This window comes from Boleophthalmus pectinirostris, unplaced genomic scaffold, assembly GCF_026225935.1.
Source record: "Boleophthalmus pectinirostris isolate CB_2022bp ecotype Guang Dong unplaced genomic scaffold, ASM2622593v1 HiC_scaffold_6, whole genome shotgun sequence".
Lineage (NCBI taxonomy): Eukaryota > Metazoa > Chordata > Actinopteri > Gobiiformes > Gobiidae > Boleophthalmus > Boleophthalmus pectinirostris.
The window spans coordinates 27,771,560-27,796,650 of record NW_026571447.1 but is presented as its reverse complement, the minus strand read 5'-3'; the positions used below and the strand labels follow the sequence as shown (position 1 = coordinate 27,796,650).

Genomic DNA, 25,091 nt, shown 5'->3' with positions numbered 1-25,091 from the left:
GGATTACTTTCAACCCCTACCCCTTGTTGCTCATTTTCAAGGGGCTTGGAGTAGGGCAGGGGTCTCCAACCTGTAGCTCGGGAGCTACCAGTACCTCTGCACCCCCGGCCAAATAGCTCGCAAAAGGATTTCAAAATTATACGTATTGCGCTGAATAGCTTAAATTTGATTGATTAAATGCCTGTTTCCATTGTAAATGTGTCATTTTGATGTCTAATTTTGTGCACTGATTACTGGATAATGGGATATGTTTTATAGACATGTAAGTGAACCTCATCTACGACTTGCCATGGCTCGTTATATTTACTAAATTTCTAGTGATCTCTAAAATTAGTAACTCTCTAGCATTTTCGTTTACAAAACGTAGCTCACAGGAGGAAAAAGGTTGGAGACCCCTGGGGTAAAGGAAGGGGTAGGGGTAGAAATCAGAAATGGAACTGACCCTTTGTGGATTCAGGAAGTGTGACGTCTCATTTGGCTCTAGTCAAATGAAGCTCATGAGGGTAGCAGGTATGAAACTTGGAGCTCCATATTATATATAATAAAACCACAATATATATAACTTTAAGTTCCATATTAGGAATAGGGATTTTTTTCACAAACAAAATAGCAAAATTACACCAGCATCATGTAGAGTGGGTTAATATGAACATTTTAAGACCAAAATGACAGGGCTCATTGCAGCAGTTACAGAGAGAGAGATGTTTTTTCAATATAAAGTCAACTGTCCATTAGCTTGTCCATAATAATAAACAGAATAAAAACAAGTAATGTAATCTTTAACTGAATAAATGCAAGTTGGATAGGTAATGCTATACTGTGAAATTCTAGGCAAGCAATAACTTCTCCATGGGGACAAGCTGGTGGCAGAGAAGTTACAGATTGTACCTTTAAGCCATATGGACAAGGATACAAGTTCAATAATATTCCTGCACAAAGTCAGTATAAAAGTCCAAACTTTCTAAACGTTCCTTATCTTGAGCTGGCCAGCTTAAGTTTCTATTAAACCTCAGTGCTCCCGCGCCTCAGGCTAATCTCCCAGGCCGCGTTCACCACTGACCGAGCCTCTACATTTCACACTCACTAATGTAGATACTATAGCTCACTGGTCACAATATTGAGCATACTACTAATAAATATACTATATCCAAATATAAAAATTGGTCAATCAAGCTAAAAAAAAAAAAAAAAGAGACAGGAATACAATCAAAATATGCAAACTGAGCATAAGAATGATGAAGAAAAGGGATTTATTGAGCACGTGGGCTGGTCACGGTATTTTAATTTCTAGAGGTGAGCAATACGGCTGGGTTTCATTAAGAAGTTACCAATACGATACATACCTCGATACTTCACCCACGATACGATACATATCTTGATACATAGACCACGATACGATATATACCTCGATACGTAGGCCACAATACGATACAGTGCTCTTTCGATTCAGCACCATATATTTCAAAATTGTTTGATACGGGTCAATAAAAAAATAAAGACTAAATCATGGCTGTGACACTAAAAGTCTTTGTTAAACCACTTTTTGTGCAAAGTTCATATAAAATGCACATGTTAATCATCAAAACAGTGAAAATGACAAATGTGTTGCATAAATGTAGCACTGTACCAAAATAATTTAGTAAACTATACCAAAAAATACTGCTGGCAATGTATCGATACAGCAGCCTACAAAATCAATACTGTATCATCACATTAACAATAATAAAAGTATAATATATCGATATTTTGATATTTTTGCACACCCCTAGTGAGCAATATGAGTTTTTTCTAACCCAGATCACAATTTCAATTTGATCTCAAGTCATATTACGTAGATACTGTCTTTAGGAGTGGACTATATCAACCACATCGACAACAACAAATCACACTTCACGCTTCTTCACACACAACATTAGAGAGGTGGACCAATAAGTGGGTCGGAAAACATTGATTGAATTGACTGAATCACACTATGATGATATCACCAGAATGACATAGGAATGAGATCACAGTTTTGATTATATTAGCCAGCCCTACATCCAAAGTACGTTATTGCTTTAAGAAAAAAAAAATGGATTGGGGAATTTAACGCTTAACTTTCAGCTTTTGGTGAATAAGCTCAGACAGTAGCAGTTTACACTCACTATTCCTATTGGTCAGCCTCCAGCTTGCTCCTTTGAGTGAGTGACAGGTGGATAACATAGATAAGCTTTTAAAGGTGATGTAAGCTGTATACTGCGACAAGCACAAAAATCTTTAAAAAAAATCTTAATTCTGACCTATAGGCTAATGGAAATGTTGTTGCCGTAGTACCCACATCCTCATCTTTCTATATTTCTCCTGTATATGCCAGTTCAAGCACAGCTGTAGAAATGAGCTAACCCGGACACAGAGCAGAAGTGACAGTGGTGACAGTGGCGTGAGTGCACAGAGCAGTGAGCCGGAACAGCTCTGCTCACAGTAAGGACGAGCACACTGACAGACAGGAACTCTCCATCGCTGCTGTGTAACAGAGACACTATGATATGTGCTGCTGTGGCTTTTGACGTGATCTACAATAACTACAAGACTATAAGAAATATGGTAAAGTGGAACATACTGCTGCTGTGTTTTAATTTAATGGTAGGAATCTGTAATATTGACAAACATAGCACATCTAAATTGATATTATGTTCCTAGAAAAATAATATTGTAATCCATCTGAAATGTGTCTGGTAGTTTTATATAGACCTAGTTTTCATGTTTTCATCATTTTGTGGAAAAAACACAAACATGCAAACTCAAAATCAATGCCCAGGCAGCTAGGAAACTAAAGCTACTAAAGATACTCAATTGAAGAGATATTGACACTATTGATACTTTGATTTAGTTGAACAAATAAGAAGACAAAACGAATAGTCCTAACTAGGGGTGTAACGATATCCAAGTCTCACGATACGATATTGTCACGGTACGATATCGTGGGAAGGCTCATGACATGGTGGGGAGGCTCTTGATTAGGGATGTAACAATATCCAAATCTCTCCGTATGATATTTTCACGATATACATCTCATGATACGATATTTATTGTGATATTTTGTGGAGGCTTACAAAACTGTTAATATGTGACTTTTTCTACTTAAAATGCCTTAAGACTTAATCCAAAGAATTAAGACTTAAAAGTGCTTAGAACTGTTATTTCTTCATGTCGTCTACACTGAAATGGAGCAAAAGACTATGTAAAAGCCTATGTAGTTCCCTCTGTCTTTTTTTTTTTTAGCTATTGCTCCACCATAACTCTTCATTTAAGCAAAGAGACTTGTAATTCGATATATTGTGATGGTCCACGATATTATTGTGAGAACTTTGTTGATACAATATCATGATATTTTGGTTGTTGTTACATCCCTAGTCCTTACCTCTACTAGGTACAGATACTGATAAAAAAAATAAAAAAAAGACAAAGCTGAACATTTTGTGAAGAGTTTTAGATCAGACCACACAATACCACCAGCTACAACACTACTCTGTTTACATAAAAGCACATTAGCTTTTTGCAGGTTTTTGTTTGATTTCATAAACCAGAACAACTCATTTTAATCCTAATACCAAAAATGATGTCATATATCTCCCACCTCTGGAATGGAGTATTAGTAACCCCTTGGCTGAGGTCAGGGTGTTTACTATGCAGGACCTGCTGGGGGAGATGGCAGGAGACAGCCCCTGCAGGCTACATCCGCACGGCTCCAGGACAGGTGCAAAGGTGTCCTTGGATGTCCTTCCAGAGCAGAAACACTGAAGCTGCTCTATAAGAACGACGGCACTGTCGCTGGAGTCTTTATGTTTGTTTTGAGCTGTTTTAACCAGATTTTTGGCTCATTTGGGCTGCATTTCTCATGTATGAACAGAATAATTACCTACAATTTAAAGGTCAAGGCTGCATAACTTAGCATGTGTTCAAACGACAAAGGCTGCAATTATTTGGGTATTTCCTCTGCTCTCTTTTGTGTTAACCTAGACCCCCATTAACTGTTCTGAAATGCAGGAGATTCTTGTACTAATTTAGAAGTTAATCTTTTGTTTGAAGATTGAAATTACAGATTTCAGGAGTTCTGGTTGTACTTTGGAGCAGAGTTTAACTTTGGAAGAATATACTGACTAATTATGTGTGTTAAATAATTTCTTTAAATGTGCACTAACCATTCTGAGGGAGGGTTTTTCCCATTTACCTGCTTGTCTCCATGGTTATCTATCTTCATGAAACCAGGTGACAAGTCCAGGCCAAATTACAGGCAACCTCACAGTAAAAATGCAAGTTGTACCATCATAAATAAACACCTTTAAATGAATAAATGCAAGGCAGATATGAGTAGATACTGTCATACTGTGAAACATTCCAGGTAGAGCAATAACATCTCCATGAAAACAGGTAGCGGCCCTCCTCCCGAAAGGTTAGATGGTGCATTTTTTAGATGGGCTTTACTTAAGTATCAGATCAATAGATGAAAAAACAACTATAAACGTTAAGTACTTGGAAACTGAGCACGTTTCAGACTCACTCATGCCTCTTCTTCCTGCCTGACCTGTAAAAATCTTTATAAATTAAACAAAATGCTTTAATAAAAAACTTTGGTAGACTGAGACACCATCATCCAAACAAATAAAGGTATACAGCCCAAGTTTTTTGCACGTATACAGCCCAAGTTTTTTGCACTATCACCCAGCCCTACCCTGTTCCATAATGTGACTTTAACATACTGTTTGGACTATGGAAACATACTGTCACCATCAGCAGCTCTCCCATGTGTGTATGACTCAAGCTCTAGGTGTGCTCTGTGCTTATGTGTAGCCAAGGCTTCACAAACGCACTGATGGATGTCTCTCTGCTCCTTGGCGTTGGACAGGCGTCGGCCCTGTCACTGTGTATAGATTAGCTGCAAATACAGATTAAGTCAGTTGTAATTCATCCAATCATCTGATGTGTGATGTGGCTTTTCCACTCGGCTCGTCGCCACTGGGCAGAACACTAAATTAGCCACAAGTAAAGTATGTCTAAACAGGCTAATGGATACTTCATTGACTCCGCTCACAATCAGCAAATCATAGACTGCAATTATTTCAGTATATATCATTCGAAAACAGCTAAATATCTTGGGTTATTCTGTATAAATCCTGTTTTACCCTGTAGTTTAGTCCTCTACACACATGTTCTGAACTGCAAGGGATTCTAGTATTCTAGTTTAACAAGTAGTGTTGTCAAGAAACCACAATTTAAAACCTAATTTTAATGCTAAGGAACCAGCTTGATACTCAATACCAATTTCAATACCACAATTTTTGATAAAAGTTGTCATTTTCAGCACAAAATATTACCACTTTCTGTATCATGTGGTCACTTCTTCTGATAAAGGTCAAGGTAAAATTTTGGAGAGCATATGTTCCCTCATTTCCTCCTTTCTTTTTTTTCTTTCCAAAATTAGGCTCTGTGTTCCCACATTTCCTTTATCATCAATTTGCATCAGAATTTATCCCCATTTCCCCCAATTTGGTCGTCAATTACACCCAATTATTATTATCCAGCAGCAGTGGACTACAGATGTAAGGTAGAGGTCATGGTGCAAAAGATCCTAGGTTGAAATTACTCTGAATCATCCCCTTAAAATGTGGTATAAAAACAAAATGACTTAACTTAGAGTTTAATCTTAGAAATAAGGCAACATAGGACTGAGGGAACATTGGGCCCATTTTTTATTGCTACAAATGAGTATCTATTGTTTAAATATCTGATCTGTATCTGATTTTCAATGTTTTTAACCATCCTATAGATCATATTTTAGTCTTTTCTAAATAATCTGCTGGACTTCTTTAGATTATGATCAAAACTCTACAATAAAAAACATAAATTGCAAATCTAATCGCAATCCTTGTCAGAAAAAAATACACCTCTAAGTCATGTTTGCCCTAGAGAGGAGACCCCAAGCAAGGTTAGGGTTAAGGTTAAGGCAAGGAGACCCTGTACAACCCCATGACAATTTATTTATGTAATACGAATTTCCTATGTTGATGGCTACTGCATCATTTGACAGGAAGTAGCTGCTTTTTTTTTCTTCAACGTGCCACTTATTAACCTGCCCACTCAATCCAGGACCCCAGTGTTAATGAGAAAGTGTTGACTGATAACAAAATTTTATGCCCACCCCCTCACTCCCTAATGGCACCTCTAATGGACAGGGATATTGAAGAGCAGATCAGATGAACCTTAATGTTACTTCCCATCTTACAATTTCACTCTGGAGATCAGCAATTACTATGACTAAACATTATGCTTAGACACGCGTTTTTGCCACGAGGAGACCCCTGTTTGGTCACTTTTATACGCGCCATTTTATCTTTTAGTTGTGAATAAATAATAATGATAAGGTGAGACGTTGCGTTTGATTTGTAAATGATTTCTATTTTTGGAGTGTGGGCATCTTGCGTTCTCCACTATGTAATTCCATCGCGCTCCTCGTTGCTGTTATGAAAAACGTGGCACCACATCATTGACAGGATTCATTATTACACAACATTTACGCACAGACGTATTGGTTTTTTGCCTGCATCCCTTATGTATTGTATTATTCACGGTGTGCGCGGTGGTGGCTGGCTGGCTGACTGTGGCCTGCGTTGTATAGGTAACACAAAAGAGCATCGATGAAGCCATTATTAGATAGACAAGTTACTTACCTCCCGCAATGGCGAGCAGAGCCAACAGCAGAGGCAACCAGGCGTCCGTCATCATCACCATTATGGACTATAACGGCAATAGTCCACCCCAAAAGCGCACCGCAGTGACTGAGACTCCGCTACCCCTCCTCCTCCACCTCCTCCTCCTCCTCTTCCTCCGCACGATGAAGAAGCTTGTCTCACTTTCTACCTGGCATGGTGACGTCGCGCCCGTGTCCGTCGGTGCCCAAGTCCCCCCAAAACAACAGTGGTGATGTGAAAGTCCAGCGTGCGCGGGGGGGAACACGGGGAATTAAAAGTAAAAGAGCAGCGAGAGGCCGGCAGGTGCACGCAGCGGCTGAATGTGCGTGGAAAGATGCGACGACGCGCCGCCGCCGCTCGCTCTTCGCGCGGGAGGAGAGGGGGCGGGGCCCGTGGGGAGGGGGGGTGAGCACCGTGGATGGGAGAGAGAAAGAGAGGAGAAAGAGAGAGGAAGTGAGAGAGAGAAGGAAAGTGGGAGGAAGAGAGAGAGAGAAAGAGGGAGGGAGAAAGAGATACAGAGAGAAGCAGGGAGAAAGAGGGAGGGGGACAGAGAGAGAGAGGGAGAGAAATGTATAGAGAGAGGCAGGGAAAGAGAGGGGGAAGAGAGACTGAAAAGGAGGAAAGAGACTCAAAGAGGGGGTAAAGGGAGGGAGAGAGAGAGAAAGAAAAAAAGAGAGAGAGAGGGGGGAGGGAGCAATGGAACGAGAAAGACAGAGGAGAAATAGAGGGGGTGGAAAGAGAGAAAGAGGGAGAGATAGAGAGGGAGGGAGAGAGAGAGATACAAAGAGAGGCAGGGATAGGGAGGGAAAGAGAGAGAGAAAGAAAGAGGGAGGGACAGAGAGATATAGAGAGAGGCAGGGAGAGAGGGGAAAGAGAGAGAAAAGGAGAGAGAGTCAAAGAAAGGGGGTAGAGGGAGGGAGAGATCAACTAAGGCAGTGAGGGGGAGGGAGACAAAGAGAGAGGGAGATAAAGAGAGAGGGAGGGAGGGAGGAGTACCTTTGAGGCCCCGTGCATCTCCGACATGATGCCAGGATTCTCTCACGCACAAGTCAGACAGAATTTTCCACGTGTTTGTCTTGCTGACCTTGTGAAAGTCAGTGGCACATGCTTCTTTAGTTCAGTTTATTTAACTAATCTAATGCCTACAGTGAAATGTCTAAAGTGATGTGAACTTTCAACAGTAAAACAGCAACAATACAGAGGAGCTGGAGTATATATTTAAAGGTGCATTATGTAACTTTTCTGGTTGATGGCCACTTGTTTGTCTTGAAATGTTATGGCTTTGCTGAGTGTCTTCCAGTGTGACTTTTGACTTATCTATTTCAACAAGCAGGTAGCTCCACCACTTACAGGTCAGATCTGAGGAGAGGAGAGCCTGCTTACATTTAAACACATAGAGGCAAAACAATAACATCTCCATGGTGCCAGACCCCCACCAGAAAAGTTACACACTGCACCTTTAAAAACTATACTGAGCAGATGATTTTATTGAGACACACTTTGAACTGTTGTTTTTCGTACTTACCCTAAACCAGCTTTATTTTCGTATTGCAGTATAAAGCAATGGCAACACCCCACCCACAAAGTTAAAACATGTAGAAAACATAACGCATTCAAGTATAAAACTGGGCTGACCACATGCTGAGACGCTGAGGGGTGAGGGAAGGCGGAGGGGGGGTATTGCGGCACAGATAGGGGTACAGGGCACGCACGCTGGTAAGCAGAGATGAAGGAGCGTGGGCGTGAGGCAGTGGGCATGGGATGGGTGAGACAGTGTAAAAAAGTAAACAGGGGTGGAGAGTGTGAGGGAGGAGAGGAGGAGAGGAGGGTGGAGGCGGTTGCCGTGGTGACTAAGAGAAAGCACAAAACGACCTGTTTCTCCTTCAATTTGTCTATTTCCATCACACGCGCACACAACACACGGGCAGAATACACACACTTTCCGTGCGTTTATGAACACACAAATGCGGCACGGCTCTATGCATGTCTTCCTCCTGTGCTATCTTTATCCTGTTGGCTGTTGCTGCCTCCAGTCTTTTCCTCTCTCCACATCTCCCTCTCCTCTGCAGTGAATGAGCTGACCTGACAGTGCTCCTCCTCTGCTCTGAGTGCTCCGAGTCGCTCTCTAAATTATTGAAAAGCTGGGACCCCCACGAGTGCTTGTCTTCCCTTGGCTCGCACCCCTCCCTGCTCCCTCCCTCCTTCTCTCTCTTTTTCTCTCTCTCTCTCTCCTCCTCACCCAGTCCCTCTGCCACTCGCTTGTCACTTCATCTCTGGGCAGTGGCTATTGCTCGATCTGACCATTACTTTAATTAGTAAATATGATGCAGAGTCATACATGTATTCATAGAGTGTCCAGTGTGTACTTGTAGATAGGATTTGTTGAGATGCGGAAATGCTTTTATTGCACTTATTTATTGAGGGATAGTTAGGCTCATCGGCTTGCATAGTAGACAGTATGAAATCGCACTTGGGATGAACACTGTTGCCCTTTAAACGCTCATATGAATCATAATATATTGTTGTATGATTAGTATAACACTGACAATGACAATGAGCGTGGAGCGAGCATACTTTTTGCCTTCATTGGGCCATGCTTGAATGAAGAGAGCAATAATCAATAGTAAGTGCTTCCATTGTGCAGCATAAGCCAGTTCAACATATTACATCATATTCTGCAGGCGGATGATTTGTTGTGTTAAAGCGACCCCGGCTCTGAGGAGAAAACAACAACAACAATATCCTGAAAGAAATACAATAGCAATAAAAGCTGAACAGTATTTGATTGGGATTTTTCTGACAAGCATTGTGAGTTTAGACTTGCTATTTCTGCTTAAATAATCAATTTATGAGGATGAATCAAACGCAAAGGACACATTTTCTTAAAGGGACAATGAAGTGTACCTTAACCTTAAAGATGCACTATGTAACTTTCTTGGTTGGGGGTTTGTCACGTACACTGGAAAAAAAAAAAAAAAAAACAATATCTAGGTAAGTTAAAATGACTTAAATTAGGAATATTTTACTTTATTTGAGTAGGTTCAACTTGACTAGTCAAATTATTTACCTGTAGAATAAGTGTGTTTTTCTTCATTCAAGCAACTTTTGATTTTATTTTTTACTTTAAGTGGAGCAAGATGCATTTTCATATTTTAAGTTCAAAAAGTCTTATTCTACTGGCAGATAATTTTACTTGTTAAGTGAAATTTACTCAAATCATGATAAATTTTTCTTAATTCAAATCATCTTAACTTGACTAGATTTGTTTCTATGGATATGTCACTGCATAATGTTCCACAGTATGACTTTAAACAGCTCTACCTTAAATATTTTACAATTACAGGTAGTTCTATAGCTCAAAAATACCTAATCTCTCTCTCTCTCTCTCTCTCTCTCTCTCACACACACACACACACACACACACACACACACACACACACACCTACACAACACACACACACACACACACACACACACACACACACACACACACACACACACACACACACACACACACACACACACACCTAGTTGTCTTTTTGTTCAGGTTAGTAAGAAGCAGCTCACCCCATGGCATTTATAGGACTCACCAGAAATGTTAAAGGGGTTAATGTTAAATTGGGTCTTTAACTGGCTTTCCTTTCAACTGAATGTGCATGTCTCACACTCTCTCTCACTCCTGATTGTCTCTTTGTTCGGAAGAGGTCCTCAGGCAGTCCAAGACGTACTGACCGCTCTGTGGGTGAACCTGGGGCACACTGGAGACGAGGTGCCACACCAGCCATGCCAGCCGTCAATTGCCTGCCACGGGGTGACACTAAATGCCAGGACCTCTGGACTAGCCCGCTAAGTTTTTAACCTTTTGACAAACTCAACAGACTTCTCCCACCCTTGTGACCTGTTGATTCTAGGGGTGTGATGATATCCGAGTCTCACAATACGATATTGTCACTTTATGAACCTCACAGTATGATATTTATTGCAATATCGTGGGAAAGCTCATGATAAGGTGGGGAGGTTCACTATTAGGGATGTAACAATATCCAAATCTCTCTGTAAGATATTTTCTTTCTTCTTTTGGATACTTAATCCAAAGCACTAAGACTAAAAAGTGCTTAGAACTGTTATTTCTTCTTGTCATCTGCAGTGAAATGGAGCAAAAGATCATGGTCTATGTAGTTCCCTCAGTTTTTTTTTTTTTTTTTTAGCTATTGCTGCACCATAACTCTTAATTTAAGCGAAGAGACTTGTAATTCGGTATATTTTGATGGTCCACAATATTACTCTGAGAAGATACAATATCACAATATTTCGGTTACTGTTACATCCCTAGTTGATTCTCCTTTTAAATGGACACGGCTGTAGAATATTGTAATAAAATCTGTTACAGGCGTTATAAGACCCTCCACAAATGTTACACAATGCACCTTTAAGGATCCTGTTCAAAGTTGACATTCTGAAAACATCGAGGAGAATTGACAAAAATAAATATGAACTGACAAACTAATAAAAGAATCAGATTTCAGAACATGCTTATACAAATCTAAAATATGGGCATAGCAGTTTTTATGAAGATAAGACAGGATATTTTGTTGTTTGTGGAGGAATTTATGGTACTTCAAAAGCTGCAGTCTTTGAGATGTGTAAATTGCATCCATTCAAATTGCAATTTCGATTTGATATAAATAAATATGTTCTCATGCTTAGGTTTAGATCTAATGGTACTCGTACAGCCAAGTATTTTCTTATGTGGTACTTGATATAAAATCCTTAAAAGCAGTTGACACCTGCACTGGGTAATGAAGAAGAGTCAGACCAGAGGGAACAAGACAGCTGAAAATGCTGCGTTTATTTCTGCAAATGACATGGATTTAAAGGAAAGTTGAAAATCAGGGCAGCAGTTTAATTTGGATACTTTATAAATAAAACCAGAGAGGTCAGAATGAGACAATTTGGGCACGTTCAGAGGAGGAGGGTGCCTAAATTTATTCCAAAACAGATGCTGAGGTTAGAGCTGTCAGAGTGGGGGCATAAAGGGAAACCAAAGAGCAGATTTATGGTTATTGTGGTCATTGTTTGGCAGCATTTATGACTCGTGGTGTGGCAGGATGGTTAAGATTTAAAATGACTGCACAACACAAAAGAGGTTTGACTGAGACCTCTGCACACTAATTAGCTGCATTGTCTTGAACACATGTACCGCTGCTATTGTCCATTGTACCCTGACCTAGTGGGAGAGGGTCAGAATGTGAACCAATCAATAAAGAAATGTATTGTGTCTGGAGTTTAAGGTTAGACAATGATTTTAAACGTGCATTGTGTCACTTTCTGTCTTGTTTCTATGGAGATATTATTGCTTTAGCTAAAATCTTCTGCAAAATGGCATTAAATCCAACCCAATCCACTTTATTTATACATCACATTTCACAAATAGTTTTGAAAGAGCTGATAATGATAAAATAAATGCTCAGATTTAATCATATTAGTCTTAAAACAATAAAACCAGTCAAATAAATAAGAGCAAAACCACATAATAGCAATAAATAAATAAAAACAATAAAATACAGTAAAAATAAATAAATAAAAGACACAGAGGACCACACCACTCATGCAGTGTTAAAAGCCAGAGAATAAAAGTGGGTCTTAAGATGAGACTTAAAACAGTAAAAAGGTCCAATAACAAAAAATTTACTCTTGTGCGCTTTGAACATATAATGTTAATGTTACCTCATCAAAAATATACTTGAAGTTGTGTTTAAGTTTGAGTAATCCTTTATTATTAATAGTACGTCTACATATTAACTGCTCTGTTCCACCTTGTGATGTCATGAAGTGGTAATTTTTTAAGTTAACAGCTACTTTTTTACCTTTTGTTCAGTAGAGGATGACAGTTCCAGGGCTGAAATCTTCCAAATGATTCTAGTAAAGTATGGAGTTTTAAAATGCAGTAGAGCACTTCCTGTATTACCACATGAAAAACTCAGCCTAAATATGCAGGCTTTGTGTGTTAAACATGTGTGAATGAAGCAAAACTCTAGGTTTTATTTTTGATGAGGAAAAGTTAGGATAAATAACTAGGCTTAGATGTTTTGTATAATCACTTCTATAGTTCATTATTGTACCGAGGCCATTTGAAGATAAGGGCTCTGATCACGTTATGTCAAGACAAATGCATGATATTCCAATTTATCTAATAGCAAACTAACTAAATAGGACAAGAACGACTGATAGGGATGATGTCATGACTTGTTAGCCAGATAACACCCCGGATGGAGTCTGATTGGACTGTGCAACGTGCCAAGAGACCTGGCTGGCCTGTGCATGCACCAAGAGGCACTAAATCTAAACCACAGTAGCCTCCCACTATAGTATAAAAGTGATTGTATAGGCTTAAACATTGAGTCTCTGCATGGGAATGTTGACACAGACTCCTTGTACAAGTATGGTTTTCTAATATTAGAAGAAATAAATTATCTGGACTTTATTTCTGTTTCAAGTGTATTTTTTATATAAGCAGAAACTAACAAACACAAGAGGAAAAGGTTGTCTTCCTCAATAGAAACATAGATCAGAAAATAGTGTAATACGGACCCTTTAAACATACAATCTATCCCCACGCACCACCAACGCAAGTTACAAGTCAAGTATGTGGAAAGGCAAGCCCATTCACAGCAAGAATGTCTGTTTTGCCATTTTTTGAGCAGTAAAACCACCTGTAATTGAACAAAAGCAAAAAATATAAGTTTAATTCCACCCTGCAGAACATTTCAGATGACGCATATTGATGGCAGAGAAAATTTCCATAGTGTATTTTTAAGAAACTACATTTCTAACATGTTACAGGTTGCTTCTCTCCATTCACAATATGATATGTCAATATGCTTACTACATCAAATCCACAGTTATTCATAGCGTTTTTCCCATATTGCAGTCAGTCCCACTCTCCCTCTCCTTTCGTTCGAGACATGGCCCTACCTCTCTTCTAACTAATCACCATGGCAACCTGGTAATCCCTGTACAGAAAAATCCGGTCTGTGCTCTATCTCTGTCACACATACACACACATATACACACACATACTATGCACACATGGATGCACAGGGCCCATTCACGCTTGCATGCACGCCCCCTCACAAATACACCAAACCCAAAGATGTTTCGGAGCATCACAGCCAAACCTCTGGTGTTTACTGGTACGGGACATCGCAACGCACGCACAGAACAGAGGATAAAGCCTATATTGTGTTGTGTTATGCTAATGCTGCTGAAGTCTATTGCCATTTGCGTCTTCCTTCATTGTGTATGCGTACTATAGGCCTGTGTATTTTGGTATGACAGTAATTCCTAAGTGCAGATGTGCGGCCTGTGTGTATACATAGGGTTGCGTGTGAATGCGTGTTGGCTGTAATTGATTTCACACTCAGGTCAATGGTTTCACAGCTACAAGAGAAAAACACATAGATCCACTCTGGTTAGCGCCTCGTATCTGTTTCAGTGCAGTTGACTTTTGCTGCTGGCATTTCTAATAAAAACACACTGTCGCTTTCTCGTAACAATTAATGACACTTTATTTAAGAGAAAGTAATACAATACAATATATCAAAACATCATGCCACTTCAGTCGTCTTTTACATACATTTCAGCACAAAAGTGTAGTGTTCAGACTAGTCGCCATAGCAATTAACAATCCAAAACAAGCCATTCTATTTTTCGAAGGATGGGAAAGGATTCACGTATAAACAGGAAATTAAAACCTTCAAATAGAAGATTACACAGCATTTTTTGCTGCAGTTTCCATATTATCTCTGGGTTTCAGAATGACGAAAAATTAGGACAGTTGCTATGGTGATTAACATTTTTAAATAAAACACATTTTTCATGGGAAAAAGTCTTGTAACAGGATGCTGAAACCCATTAACAGACATCATACTCAATGTTCTAATTTCAGAACAACAATATTGGTGGTATCTTGTAAAATTTCAAATCAGCCAACTCTCTTTCCGAAATATAATAATCTTTGTTTTGCACAAAGTTGTAATTGAAAAAGCCTCATAACATTTATAATATTGACATTTTGTGCATGACTTTATGCACAGGCTTCTTGCTGACTGAGCAGTATAATGTGCTTCCCCTCCCACCACAGTACAGTACTAGTTATAGGATCAATACCCTCTTTCTCTTGACTGACACTGTGGTTGGTAAATGAGTATGATTTTCTGTACAGATCAATACTGTGATTGGCAGGTGGGATTGATGAAAGAATATACTCCAATCATGTGTATTGATCACACAGACTGCGCTCCTGCTCTAAGTGCCATGTTGGTAATTGTTGATATCAGCAGCTCTGTGTAAAGATGTCTTTTCAGGAGGTCATAAAGCTTTCGAATAATGCCAAAGCTTGGACCAGATAGAACACACTACTTTATGACCCACTCGTCCAAGTCAAGTTTTAAGTTTTAGTAGAGGAAAATGTCATGTAGAAATTAGCTGACTGAATGCATAATAGTTTTAGTCAACCAGATTTTTTAAAGGTCCTATATTATGCAAAATTGACTCTTGTAGGTGTCATGTTATCACACATTTTTGAGTAACCTTTAATTGTTAGTCTGTCATGACCTCCAAAGCTCAAAATACTCTGTTCTACCTTGTAATGTTATGAAGTTTTCAACTACCTTTTGTTTCGTATAGATAAGCAATTGCTGGGCTGAAATTATCCAAATGATTTTAGTGAAGGTGTATGGAGTTTAAAAACACAGTGGAACACATCCTTTATACGAAACAAAATTATAGATATGTTTTTGATGAGACAATAAATAAACAACAGTATAGCATAGATTAGAAAACAGACTTAATATAGGCCCTTTAACCATGATAAAATAGTTTGTCATTGTTTCATAGGACATGTAAACATATGGTCCTTGGACACTCAGTTTGTTTATTGTCTGGTTTGGGGCTTTTGGGACTGATTACTGATTGGGACTGTTTAGTTTTTATTATTCCACAAAATCTGTATTTTTAGTCCATGAAAATATCCACTTATAATCATAATTTTAGCCAGCAAAAATGCATGTAATTTTAGTTTAATTTAGTTCGTTATGTGAGCAAAGGACATTGTTGGGATAAACCACAGTAAATAAAATTGCTTTGATAGCTACTTTTCACATCACATATCTAAAGCAGTGTCTCTCTGACTCGGCGTGTCTTCTATGTACAAAGTTTTTACAAGTGTGCAAATTTGTGCTCTTGTATCTCGTGATTGTGCTTGTCTCTTCCTGTCAGTTTGGCTCTGTCCGAGTTTATTGTTGCTTGGGAACCGGATGCTGCAGGGTCATGTGCTCGGCTCCGTTAAAAGGCAGTCTGTGTATGCAGTAGTGATGTACCAGCTCAGGGATAGAGGAGAACACACAGCTACTCTGATCCAGCGTGTAGACCAAGCCCTTGCAGGTTTTAGTCTGTGCCACAATGATGTGTACACAACTGTGGCTGGTCCTAAACAAAAAACAAACACAAACAGACTTACAGTGTTGTTCCAAGAAAAGTGGTGCCTGCAATGTGTTCACTTCAGTGAATGAGAGCAAAACAACAAATGTGCAATCAAGCAGACACCCACACAAAAACACAAGATGTCCGCCTCTGAAGGATGACATCATTTCAACTGTAAATATGAGCCTAATGTTCAGAGGTGGGCGGCACTAACATTTGCTCATTTAGTTCAGCACCTTTTTCATAAAATTGTACTTCTCTGAGTAATTTCAATACTCTAACGTTTTGATTACTCTTCCCACTATGACTACACATGTGATGTGTTTTTTCAAGGGCTGCACCTTTAGATATTAGGCCCTTCCAATTAGGCCTAAATTAAAATTAATTAAAATTAAAACTTAAAATTATGAATCAGATATTATGTCCAGACAGTTACTATTACAGTTACTTTCAAATGAGCAATAGTATTTTGAAGTAACTCTTTCCTGTGTACAACCTTTTCGCTACTCTACTCACTTTGAACATTTTAGCTTTGGCAAATGCCGACATGCCTGTAACTGAAGTCTATATTTAGACAGAGTTATTAGATGGGTTGAATAGTGATCAGTGAGTGATGCAGCAGAAAAAGACAGTCTATAAATAAAAGTGTACATGTTGCATTATGAAGTGGTTGCATCCTGAGCAGAAAGCACACGCAGCAGTCTATATTGTGCACTCACTTCAGAGCGATGGAGTATTTGCTGGTCCCTGATTCGCTGTCTCTCACCAGGAAGCTGGCCTCCCTGCAGCGCTGCAGCTGAGTCTCTGCCTGCTGTCGGGTTACGCTGCCATGGTACCAGCTCCAGGGGGGGGCGAGGGGTGAGGGGAGAGAGACAGACGATCACTGACATATAGCACACTGACATATGGAGATAAGTCAAATGTCAGGTCAATGATACGCAGCGATGGTGTGAGGATGAGGAAAACATGGTGAAGAACACAACAGGCCAGCTCTGATTTACACTGTACAAAAAACTAAGAAAGATCTCCACTGTTACAGGTGAAAGACCTGAGGTATACAGTACAATAACTGAACATAAGAACATGAGCAGCTAACGGAACACAAGGTGCTAATGCCTACAGGCTAACACCATTTATAAACAAGGGTTTACGCATGAGAGGCTCCACAATATCGCATTATGAAAGCAGCTGTGAGCATGTTTTCTATGTGTTTAAGCAGACTTTTATTCACACTTGACACATAACAGAGTCAGTGCACAAGATGGAGAGGACCATCAACTCAGAAGAAGTCAAGTTTTCGTTACAGGACAATTATTTCAATGGAATATATATACATACAGTGTACTGTACATATATACAATAGTATAATATATATACTATATACAAAGGTGTACTATCTAATTCTTCTGGTAAAGGGTCCGTCAACTGCTTGTCTCCATGGAGATATTCTGATTCTCCCTGGATGTTCCACAGCAAGGCATTAAACCTGTCTATCCTGCATTTAGTCATTTATTGGTTGTTTTTATTTCTAAACAACACACCCTGAGAAAGTGCATTCTAATTCTTATCAGGGTTGTCTTTTCATTTGGCCTGTAACTGACCTGGTGGCTTCACCTGCTTGACTCCATAAAGATAGATCATTTTAATTTTTTTAGTACTGCATTTATTTATTGATTTAATTATTTTTATTCATTAATTTTATTATTATTCTTTTATCTATTGATTCTATTGGTTCATTTTTTTTAGAACACTGCTGACTTTTTAGAGTTAAATGTTTTACAGTGTTATGTGAAGCACTAAAATGTACTATACAAATAAAGTTGGACTGGTTTGGATAATACCATTGTGTGCAACATTCCAGGCAAAGCAATAACATTTCCATCCTCCATAACAGATCCTCCACCAGAAAGGTTTCGTATCATAAGTTATTAATGCTATAAAAATGTTTTATTCTAAGAAAATATAGAATAAAAGAAAAGACTGTAGTGAAAATTAAAAGGGTCTCACATGAAAGGCTAATTTGAAAACACAACCAAGTACAGTATTTGGTCTTATTCTAATCAAACAGAGCTCTTTCTTCTCTTACCTCTGCTTCTCCAGGGGCAGGCAGGGGTCCACTCGGGCTGCGTCTCCCTCTAGTGGGCTCCCAGGCGAAGAGGGTGAAGGGGGAGACAGTTTGTTTGAGCTGGAGGATGGAGAGAGGGGCAGAGGTTTCAGTGTAGAGAAAGAGGAGGAAGAGGGGGGAGTGAGGGGGGAGAGTTTGAGAATCGGAGAGGAGGGGAAAGACGGAGTGGAAGATACAAGGGTCTTGGTCCAGTTCTTCTGCCTGGGTCTCGTAGTGGCACTGTTTTCTTTGGTGGCTGAACAGTCCACTGCCTCAAATTGAGCTAACACAAATGATAAAAAAAACAATATTATTATTACATTATTGAGGTATTTGTTTCTTATTTCAACAAAAATATTTATATATCAATGTCATAATATAATATTTATATTTTTTACCTACTTAAGGAATCCCCTAAACCCTATTAAAAAATATCAGTCACTATAAACAATGTAAGGGGTACTGTCCAATGTCCATAGCGAAAATATATATAAATACAATAACAATATAAACTTCTACTTTGAATTATATTATGGCATCAATAACACTTAATTACATCAATAATATGACCCCCCCATGCCTTTATATTCCAATGTACAGTTTTAAACTACCTTTGAAAAGGCTTCATTTTAATTGCTATGTCCATATTATAGGTGCATTATGAAACTTTTCTGGATCAGAGTTTGCCATTTGCTTCTCTCTGTGGAGATGTTATTGCTTTGTATTAGACTCATACAAACTTTATTGATCCATAAAGGAAATTATTTGGACACAGTAGCTCAGACATCATAATATATAATATATTTATATGAAATGTTTCACAGTTATCTTTGTCCATCTCACTCACAGTAAAAATGCATGTTTGTGAGCTATAAAAATACCTATATTTCAATAAATGCAAGATAGATTATTTTAATGCCATACTGTGGAACAACACCACAAAAGTAAAAGCATCACCGTGGAAACTCAGGTGTCAAGAATCACCCAGAATCAGACGCTGTACTTTCCACCAGAAAAGTGACATAACACATCTTTAAGTATCTATTGTGTCTCCATGTACCTGACAACGCTCGGACAATGTCCTCCTTCCTCCACTCCCAGGGCAGCTCGTACTCTCCAGCAGGACGCACATCAGACTCCGGGCGCGACACAGGGATCCACACGCCCTCACTGTCTGTGTCAGGACCACCCTCACTGGGACCCTCATACGGGGTGTCGTAGATATTCAGGGCTGTGGGAGACCCCTCCTCAGACTTCCCCTCCGTCTGGCCCCGATCCACCAAAACACACACTTTGAGCAGATCCTTGGACCCACGTCTGCGCACTTCTGCAACAGAGAGAGGGATTTAAGATTTAAGAGAGGGATTTAAGATGACTTTTCTCGTAAATGTATGTGTAAATGTCACAGGCAAAAGCAAAGCAGCGGACAGAGGAAAGTCAGACCTTTTGATTAAATTATTTTGCTTGGGCCCATCTATCACTGTACATATACATTACCAGTCAAAAGTCTAGACACACCATCTCATCTGTTGTTTTTTTTGTTTTTTTTTTACATTGTATATACAGAAGTCAACTAATGCCGTCCATGGGTCCATTAGACTCTACACCAGTTTTAAAATCACTGCAGTGCATATCATTGCTATTTCCTTTAACATCATTGCCATAGCAGGGTTGTTGGAGGATTATTGAACTTCAAATAATATGCAGAATAAAGATTCTCAATTGATATCATGTGGTTTTCTGTGAAATACCAACTGTAAATCATGTTAATACGTTTGTTGGCTTTTAACCTTGATTAAAACTTTTCTATTCTTCTGATATTGTATTTGTTATGAATAAGTCTCTACATTTCAGGGAATTTCTACACAGTCTGTTTTTCACTGTCTGACAGGTAGCCTCTGTGTCTGCACTATTGTGTGACCAAACAATGGGGCTACAGGAAGAAAAGGTCAACGCCGCTGCTGATTGGCTGACAGACCGGGTCCCACTTCCTGACTGCTGGGAAATGATTGGGTTAGAAGTGGCGAGGGGCTGTGGTGCATTATTTTATAAGGTGTTTGTACGTGTCTCTATGTGTACATGAGAGGGGCGGTCAGGGGCCAACTTCCTATGTAGAGAATGGGGCAAAGGAAGTGCAGGCAGGAGACAGGAAGCTGGAAAAGGAAGCTGCACCCATTGTCCCTGCACAACACTGTTTCTATAGCAACCACCAGCGATGAGAGAGGGCAGATCAAGTGGGGTTCAAATGTGACGACTGCATGAAAGCAATATGTCAAAAGTACTGAAACTTGCTTATAAATCTGAATAGTCCAAATAGGCCAGAGGTTCCTAAACGTTTAAGACCTTAAACCCCTAAAATAACAAAGGAAGCCAATTCGGACGATAAGATTCAATAGACACTTCTAATAATAGCAAGCAAAAAATATATATATAATACTGGACAATATGCCAAAAAGTAAATTCACATTTTTTCTCTTCTTAATCTATGACAATGTTTTATTGAAAACAAATAAACATGGCTTTTCTGTATTGATACTTGATCAGTCCTTAATTTTCCTTATCATTGTTGGTATCCTTACATATTATTGCAATACAGTTATGTTACCAGACTATAACAGTGACTCTTTGTCCGCACTTGTAAATAGTTCATATAATTCAATGTAAAATGTGTGAAATGTATAAAATGCAAAAAAAAAAAAAAAAAAAAAAAAAAAAGATCATTGTGTTAGATTAGAGGAAGGGGGTGGGATTAAATACATTTTCTTCTTCCCACTCCTTTTTGGGCAAATTTGTTGTTATTTCTGCTATGATTTCACTAATGTTATATGTTCCAATGTAAAAGAATGTACATTTCTTACTTGCCCAAAATAAATACATAAATAAGTAAATAGATAATAAAATCAACATTCCTTGGAGGTATGATGCTGACTGTAGACTTTGCTCTGTCTGAGGCTTTATTAAACTTTAATCTGAGCTTCATTTTAACACAGTTTGTCTATAAAGAGCTGGTTTAGTTGGAACCACAACAGGAGAGCTGATTTGTCTGTCTCAAGTCTCTCACACATAAAATGATCTAAACAGGACCATGAACACTTACCTGTGATAATAACCTGCGCGTCGTATGGCTCCATGTATCCATCATTGATTCCTGCTCTCTCCGCTTCTCTTTGCTCTTTGGTTTTCTCTGCATCAAAAGGATCGGCGTAATCCTCTAGAATAATTAGCTAAAAACACACAACAAACATCACTTACAATACAAATTCAATATTCATGCTTAAAGCTGCACTATGCAACTTTTCTGATGGAGGTTTGTGTGTTTTCAAGGTATTTTGGTGCATAAAAATGGTAGGAGGAATGGACGAATAGCATCTAAACATCAAACATAAAAGGAGAATCAGATATCTCACTCAAAGGACGCGGTGTCTTTAACAGTGACAGAACCACCGGAAATTCTTGCGCAAGGAGGTCAGTGCATTGTACGGCCCGTTTGATGGGATACAAAGAAGTCAAATGGCATTGTACTGCTTTGATAGAACTGGTAACTTGATCTTGTGAACTAATACAGGGAAAAATAAACAAAAGCTGAATTTGATTGCATGTCAGAGTAGGCACTTTATGGACAGTTTTTAAAGGTCCTATATCATGCAAAATTGACTCTTGCAAATTTTAACTTCAAAAACATGCCTGGAGTTGTGTTTTTCTTTTCATTCACATGTTTGAGTAACACTTATTAGTCTGTCTATATCAGAGCAATACAATCTCCATGGAGACAAACAGGTGGCGGGCCTTCTACCAAAAAAGTTACATAAAATCAAGTTACTCACCGTTGCTTTAATATCCGTTCTCCCCTTGTCGTTTTCAGGCAGGCTTTGCTTCTCACTCTTCCCCGTGAGTTTAGAAGTCTTGTCTTGCTGTTTGTCCACTTTGATCATTCTGCTGATATAGGCTTGAGCCAGACTCGAGCTCCTCACCTGACGCTGCTCTTCTGGTGATGTCCCTGATTCAATCTTGGAGTTTTTCCGACTTTTCCCTGAAGTCAAACTATCCCACACAGTTCCCCCAGACCCTGCGTTATTACGACCCAACTCTATGGCTGAGTTTTTCCTGTTTCTTCCAACTAGAAGACCCCCAACCCCTCCATCTTTTCTGGGACTGCCTTTCAGACTGTCCCGAGAAAAAGAAGGTTTGGATCTGGTCTGCGGACCGGACTCGGAGGCAGAGCGTGCACGTTCATTGCCATTCTTCAAGTTAATAGGGAAATCTTTAAACCACTTTGCCATGACTGTCAGATCAGTGCTGTGGTCCTGTATTTAGCTTATGTGCAAGTTATGGTTAAACCTAAACCTAAAACAAGCTGCACTAGACTTCCACAATTTCAGAGAAAATCAAATGATGCACCATAGGAGGACAGCAACCAAACAGCTATCCCTGTAGTTTGAAAAGAAACTTCTTTAAGGCAAAAAGTCTGAAAAAATTAAAGTTTTTCTTTGAGCCCAGTGAGGATCCCATTCCCTTTGAGTGAGGAGGTGCGCCCAGTCTGTGCCTGAAGAAATAATGAAAATGTAAAGTAAAGCTGTGAGCAGAAGATGTCCCAACAGAGGGGAAGGGCTGATCAAGGGAGGGGAGGGGCTAAGGGAAGGAGGGGAGGGGCTAAGGGAGGGAGGAGAGAGAGATTCACATAAAGCATGAATTATGCTGAAAAATGTAACAGAAAGAAACTAGCTTCAGTTTATCATATGTTTAACAAAGGAAAAAAACATGTACTTTTGTCAATTCATCAGTCGTCAATTCATGTGTGACTATGACCAGTCCCTGACGGAGTTGAAGCTAAAAATGCTACAAACGTCAAATTTTAGACAAAGTTGAAACTTCCCAGAGCACTATAAACAATATAAAAGCTGGTGTCAGTTTTCTAGAGGATATCTCAATTTTAAAGGTCATTTCTACAGCACAGTGCTACATTGATTTTTCTAAATTATGAGAAAAAATAAATAAATAAATAAAATAAAATCCTGACACTTGACACATGGTCAAGTTTAAAAATACATTTGATATTTTTAGGGTCTGAATTTGTTAATGGAGAACGTTTAAGGAGATGAGATTTGTCCTCACCACATTCAGAGACTTTGGAATGGGAGTGGGGTAGGATCAAATTATTGAGGAAAGCCACTGTCTGCTTTAAGAGTTTGAAAAGGATAAAGATATGAAGACTTAATGCTTTACTGTACATCTCAGTACAGATTGAGTAGTTATTAATATAACATTAATAAGATGTTTTATGGTGTTGCAGGGAAACCATTTCACACAAGCCTTGCCACCAAGGAGCTTGTCAACCACTTCACTGACTTCAGCCAGTGTGATGGACAAGTCCACCTCTAAGTCCCCAGCCTCTGCTTCCTCCTTGAAAGACGTGACGGTGGGATTTAGGAAATCCTCAAAGTATTCCTTCCACCGTCTGACAACCTCCCCAGTCAAGGTCAGCAGCTCTCCCCCTGCACTATAAACAGGTTTGGTGAAGCACTGCTTCCTCCTCTTGAGGGGCCAGACGGTTTGCCAGAATTTCTTTGAGGCTGTCCGATAGTCCTCCTCCGTAGCTTCTCCGAACTCCACCCAGCCCTGAATTTTTGGCTCTGCGGTTGCAGGCCATGACCGTGGTGCCCTGTGGGGTGTGCTCCGGGAGTATGGGGTTCGGGGCCCTTTGCTAAGGGCTGTCCGGTCCCTGTATGACCGTAGCAGGAGCTGTGTTCACATTGCCGGCAGTAAGTCAAACCTGTTCCTGGTGCATGTTGGACTTCACCGGGGCTGCCCTTTGTCATCGGTTCTGTTCATTGTATTTATGGACAGATTTTCTAGGTGCAGTCAGGGCCCAGATGGGGTCCAGTTTGAGGACCACAGGATCTTGTCTCTGCTGTTTGCAAATGATGTTGTCCTGTTGGCTTCATCAAGCCAGGACCTGCAATGTGCACTGGGGCGGTTTGCAGCCGAGTGTGAAGTGGCTGGGATGAAGATCAGCCTCTCCAAATCCAAGGGCATGATTCTCAACCAGAAAAAGGTGAAGAGTCTCTCCCAGTGGGTGGAGAGTCCTTGCCTCAAATGGAGGAGTTCAAGTATCTCGGGGTCTTGGTCACAAATGGGGGTAGGATGGAGCGTGAGATTGACAAGTGGATCGGTGCAGTGATATGGTTGCTTTATCGAACTGTTGTAGTGAAGAGGGAGTTGAGCCAAAAGGCAAAGCTCTCAATTTACTGGTCAGTCTACGTTCCTCCCCTCACCTATGGTCATGAGCTCTGGATAATGACCGAAAAGACAAGATCACAGATACAAACAGTCAAAATGAGTTTCCTCCGCAGGGTGGCTGGGCGCTCTCTTAGAGATAGGATGAGGAGCTCAGTCACATGGGAGGAGCTCAGAGTAGAGCTGCTGGTCTTTCATGTTGGCATCTGTTCCAGATGCCTCCTGAGCACCTCCCTCAGGATAGTCCCTCCACTTGAGGCTGAGACTCTCAAAAACTTTTTGTGATCTTTGTGAACACAAGTGAATAAATAATTAAACAAATAAATGACCTTGTCCTTAACTTAGTCCTTTGTTTTTTTCTCTCATCAGTTCTATATTGTATCATGAGAATGAAAAGGAAACTCCACACGCTTTCAACCTTCTCATTTCTTGGACAAAGATGGTAAATTCACCAAAAGATAGGCTTTTCTGCCATTTTCCACTGGTAGGCTATAATGACAATATATAATTATATCTGTTATTTGGTTTCTAATTTTAATCAC

General features: G+C 39.6%; 2 protein-coding genes across 2 annotated transcripts in view; both read right to left on the bottom strand.

The window, feature by feature from the left end:
* Nucleotides 1-6,751, bottom strand: part of chrnb2 (cholinergic receptor, nicotinic, beta 2) — a 31,527-nt gene extending 24,776 nt beyond the window's left edge. The window contains exon 1 of the mRNA XM_020927938.2: nt 6,708-6,751. The gene's annotated coding sequence lies outside the window, so the exon portion shown is untranslated. The remainder of the gene's footprint in view (nt 1-6,707) is intronic.
* Nucleotides 6,752-14,271: 7,520 nt separating this feature from the next.
* On the bottom strand, nt 14,272-22,828 carry she (Src homology 2 domain containing E). The gene is made up of 6 exons (XM_020928007.2): nt 22,140-22,828; nt 21,413-21,539; nt 19,376-19,642; nt 18,298-18,598; nt 16,931-17,050; nt 14,272-16,217 (listed from the first exon to the last, which is right to left on the bottom strand). The coding sequence occupies exons 1-6, from the start codon at nt 22,593-22,595 to the stop codon at nt 16,025-16,027; spliced, it is 1,464 nt and encodes a 487-aa protein (XP_020783666.1). The 5' UTR covers nt 22,596-22,828; the 3' UTR covers nt 14,272-16,024.
* Between the last annotated feature and the right edge of the window lie 2,263 nt (nt 22,829-25,091).

Excerpts from the sequence above, each read along its gene's own strand:
- she (XM_020928007.2), bottom strand. The coding sequence starts at position 22,595 with ATGGCAAAGTGGTTTAAAGATTTCCCTATTAACTTGAAGAATGGCAAT. Across the intron at positions 21,540-22,139 it reads GAACGGATATTAAAGCAACG|CTAATTATTCTAGAGGATTA; the intron begins GTGAGTAACTTG and ends GTGTGTTTTTAG. Across the intron at positions 18,599-19,375 it reads CATTGTCCGAGCGTTGTCAG|CTCAATTTGAGGCAGTGGAC; the intron begins GTACATGGAGAC and ends CATTTGTGTTAG.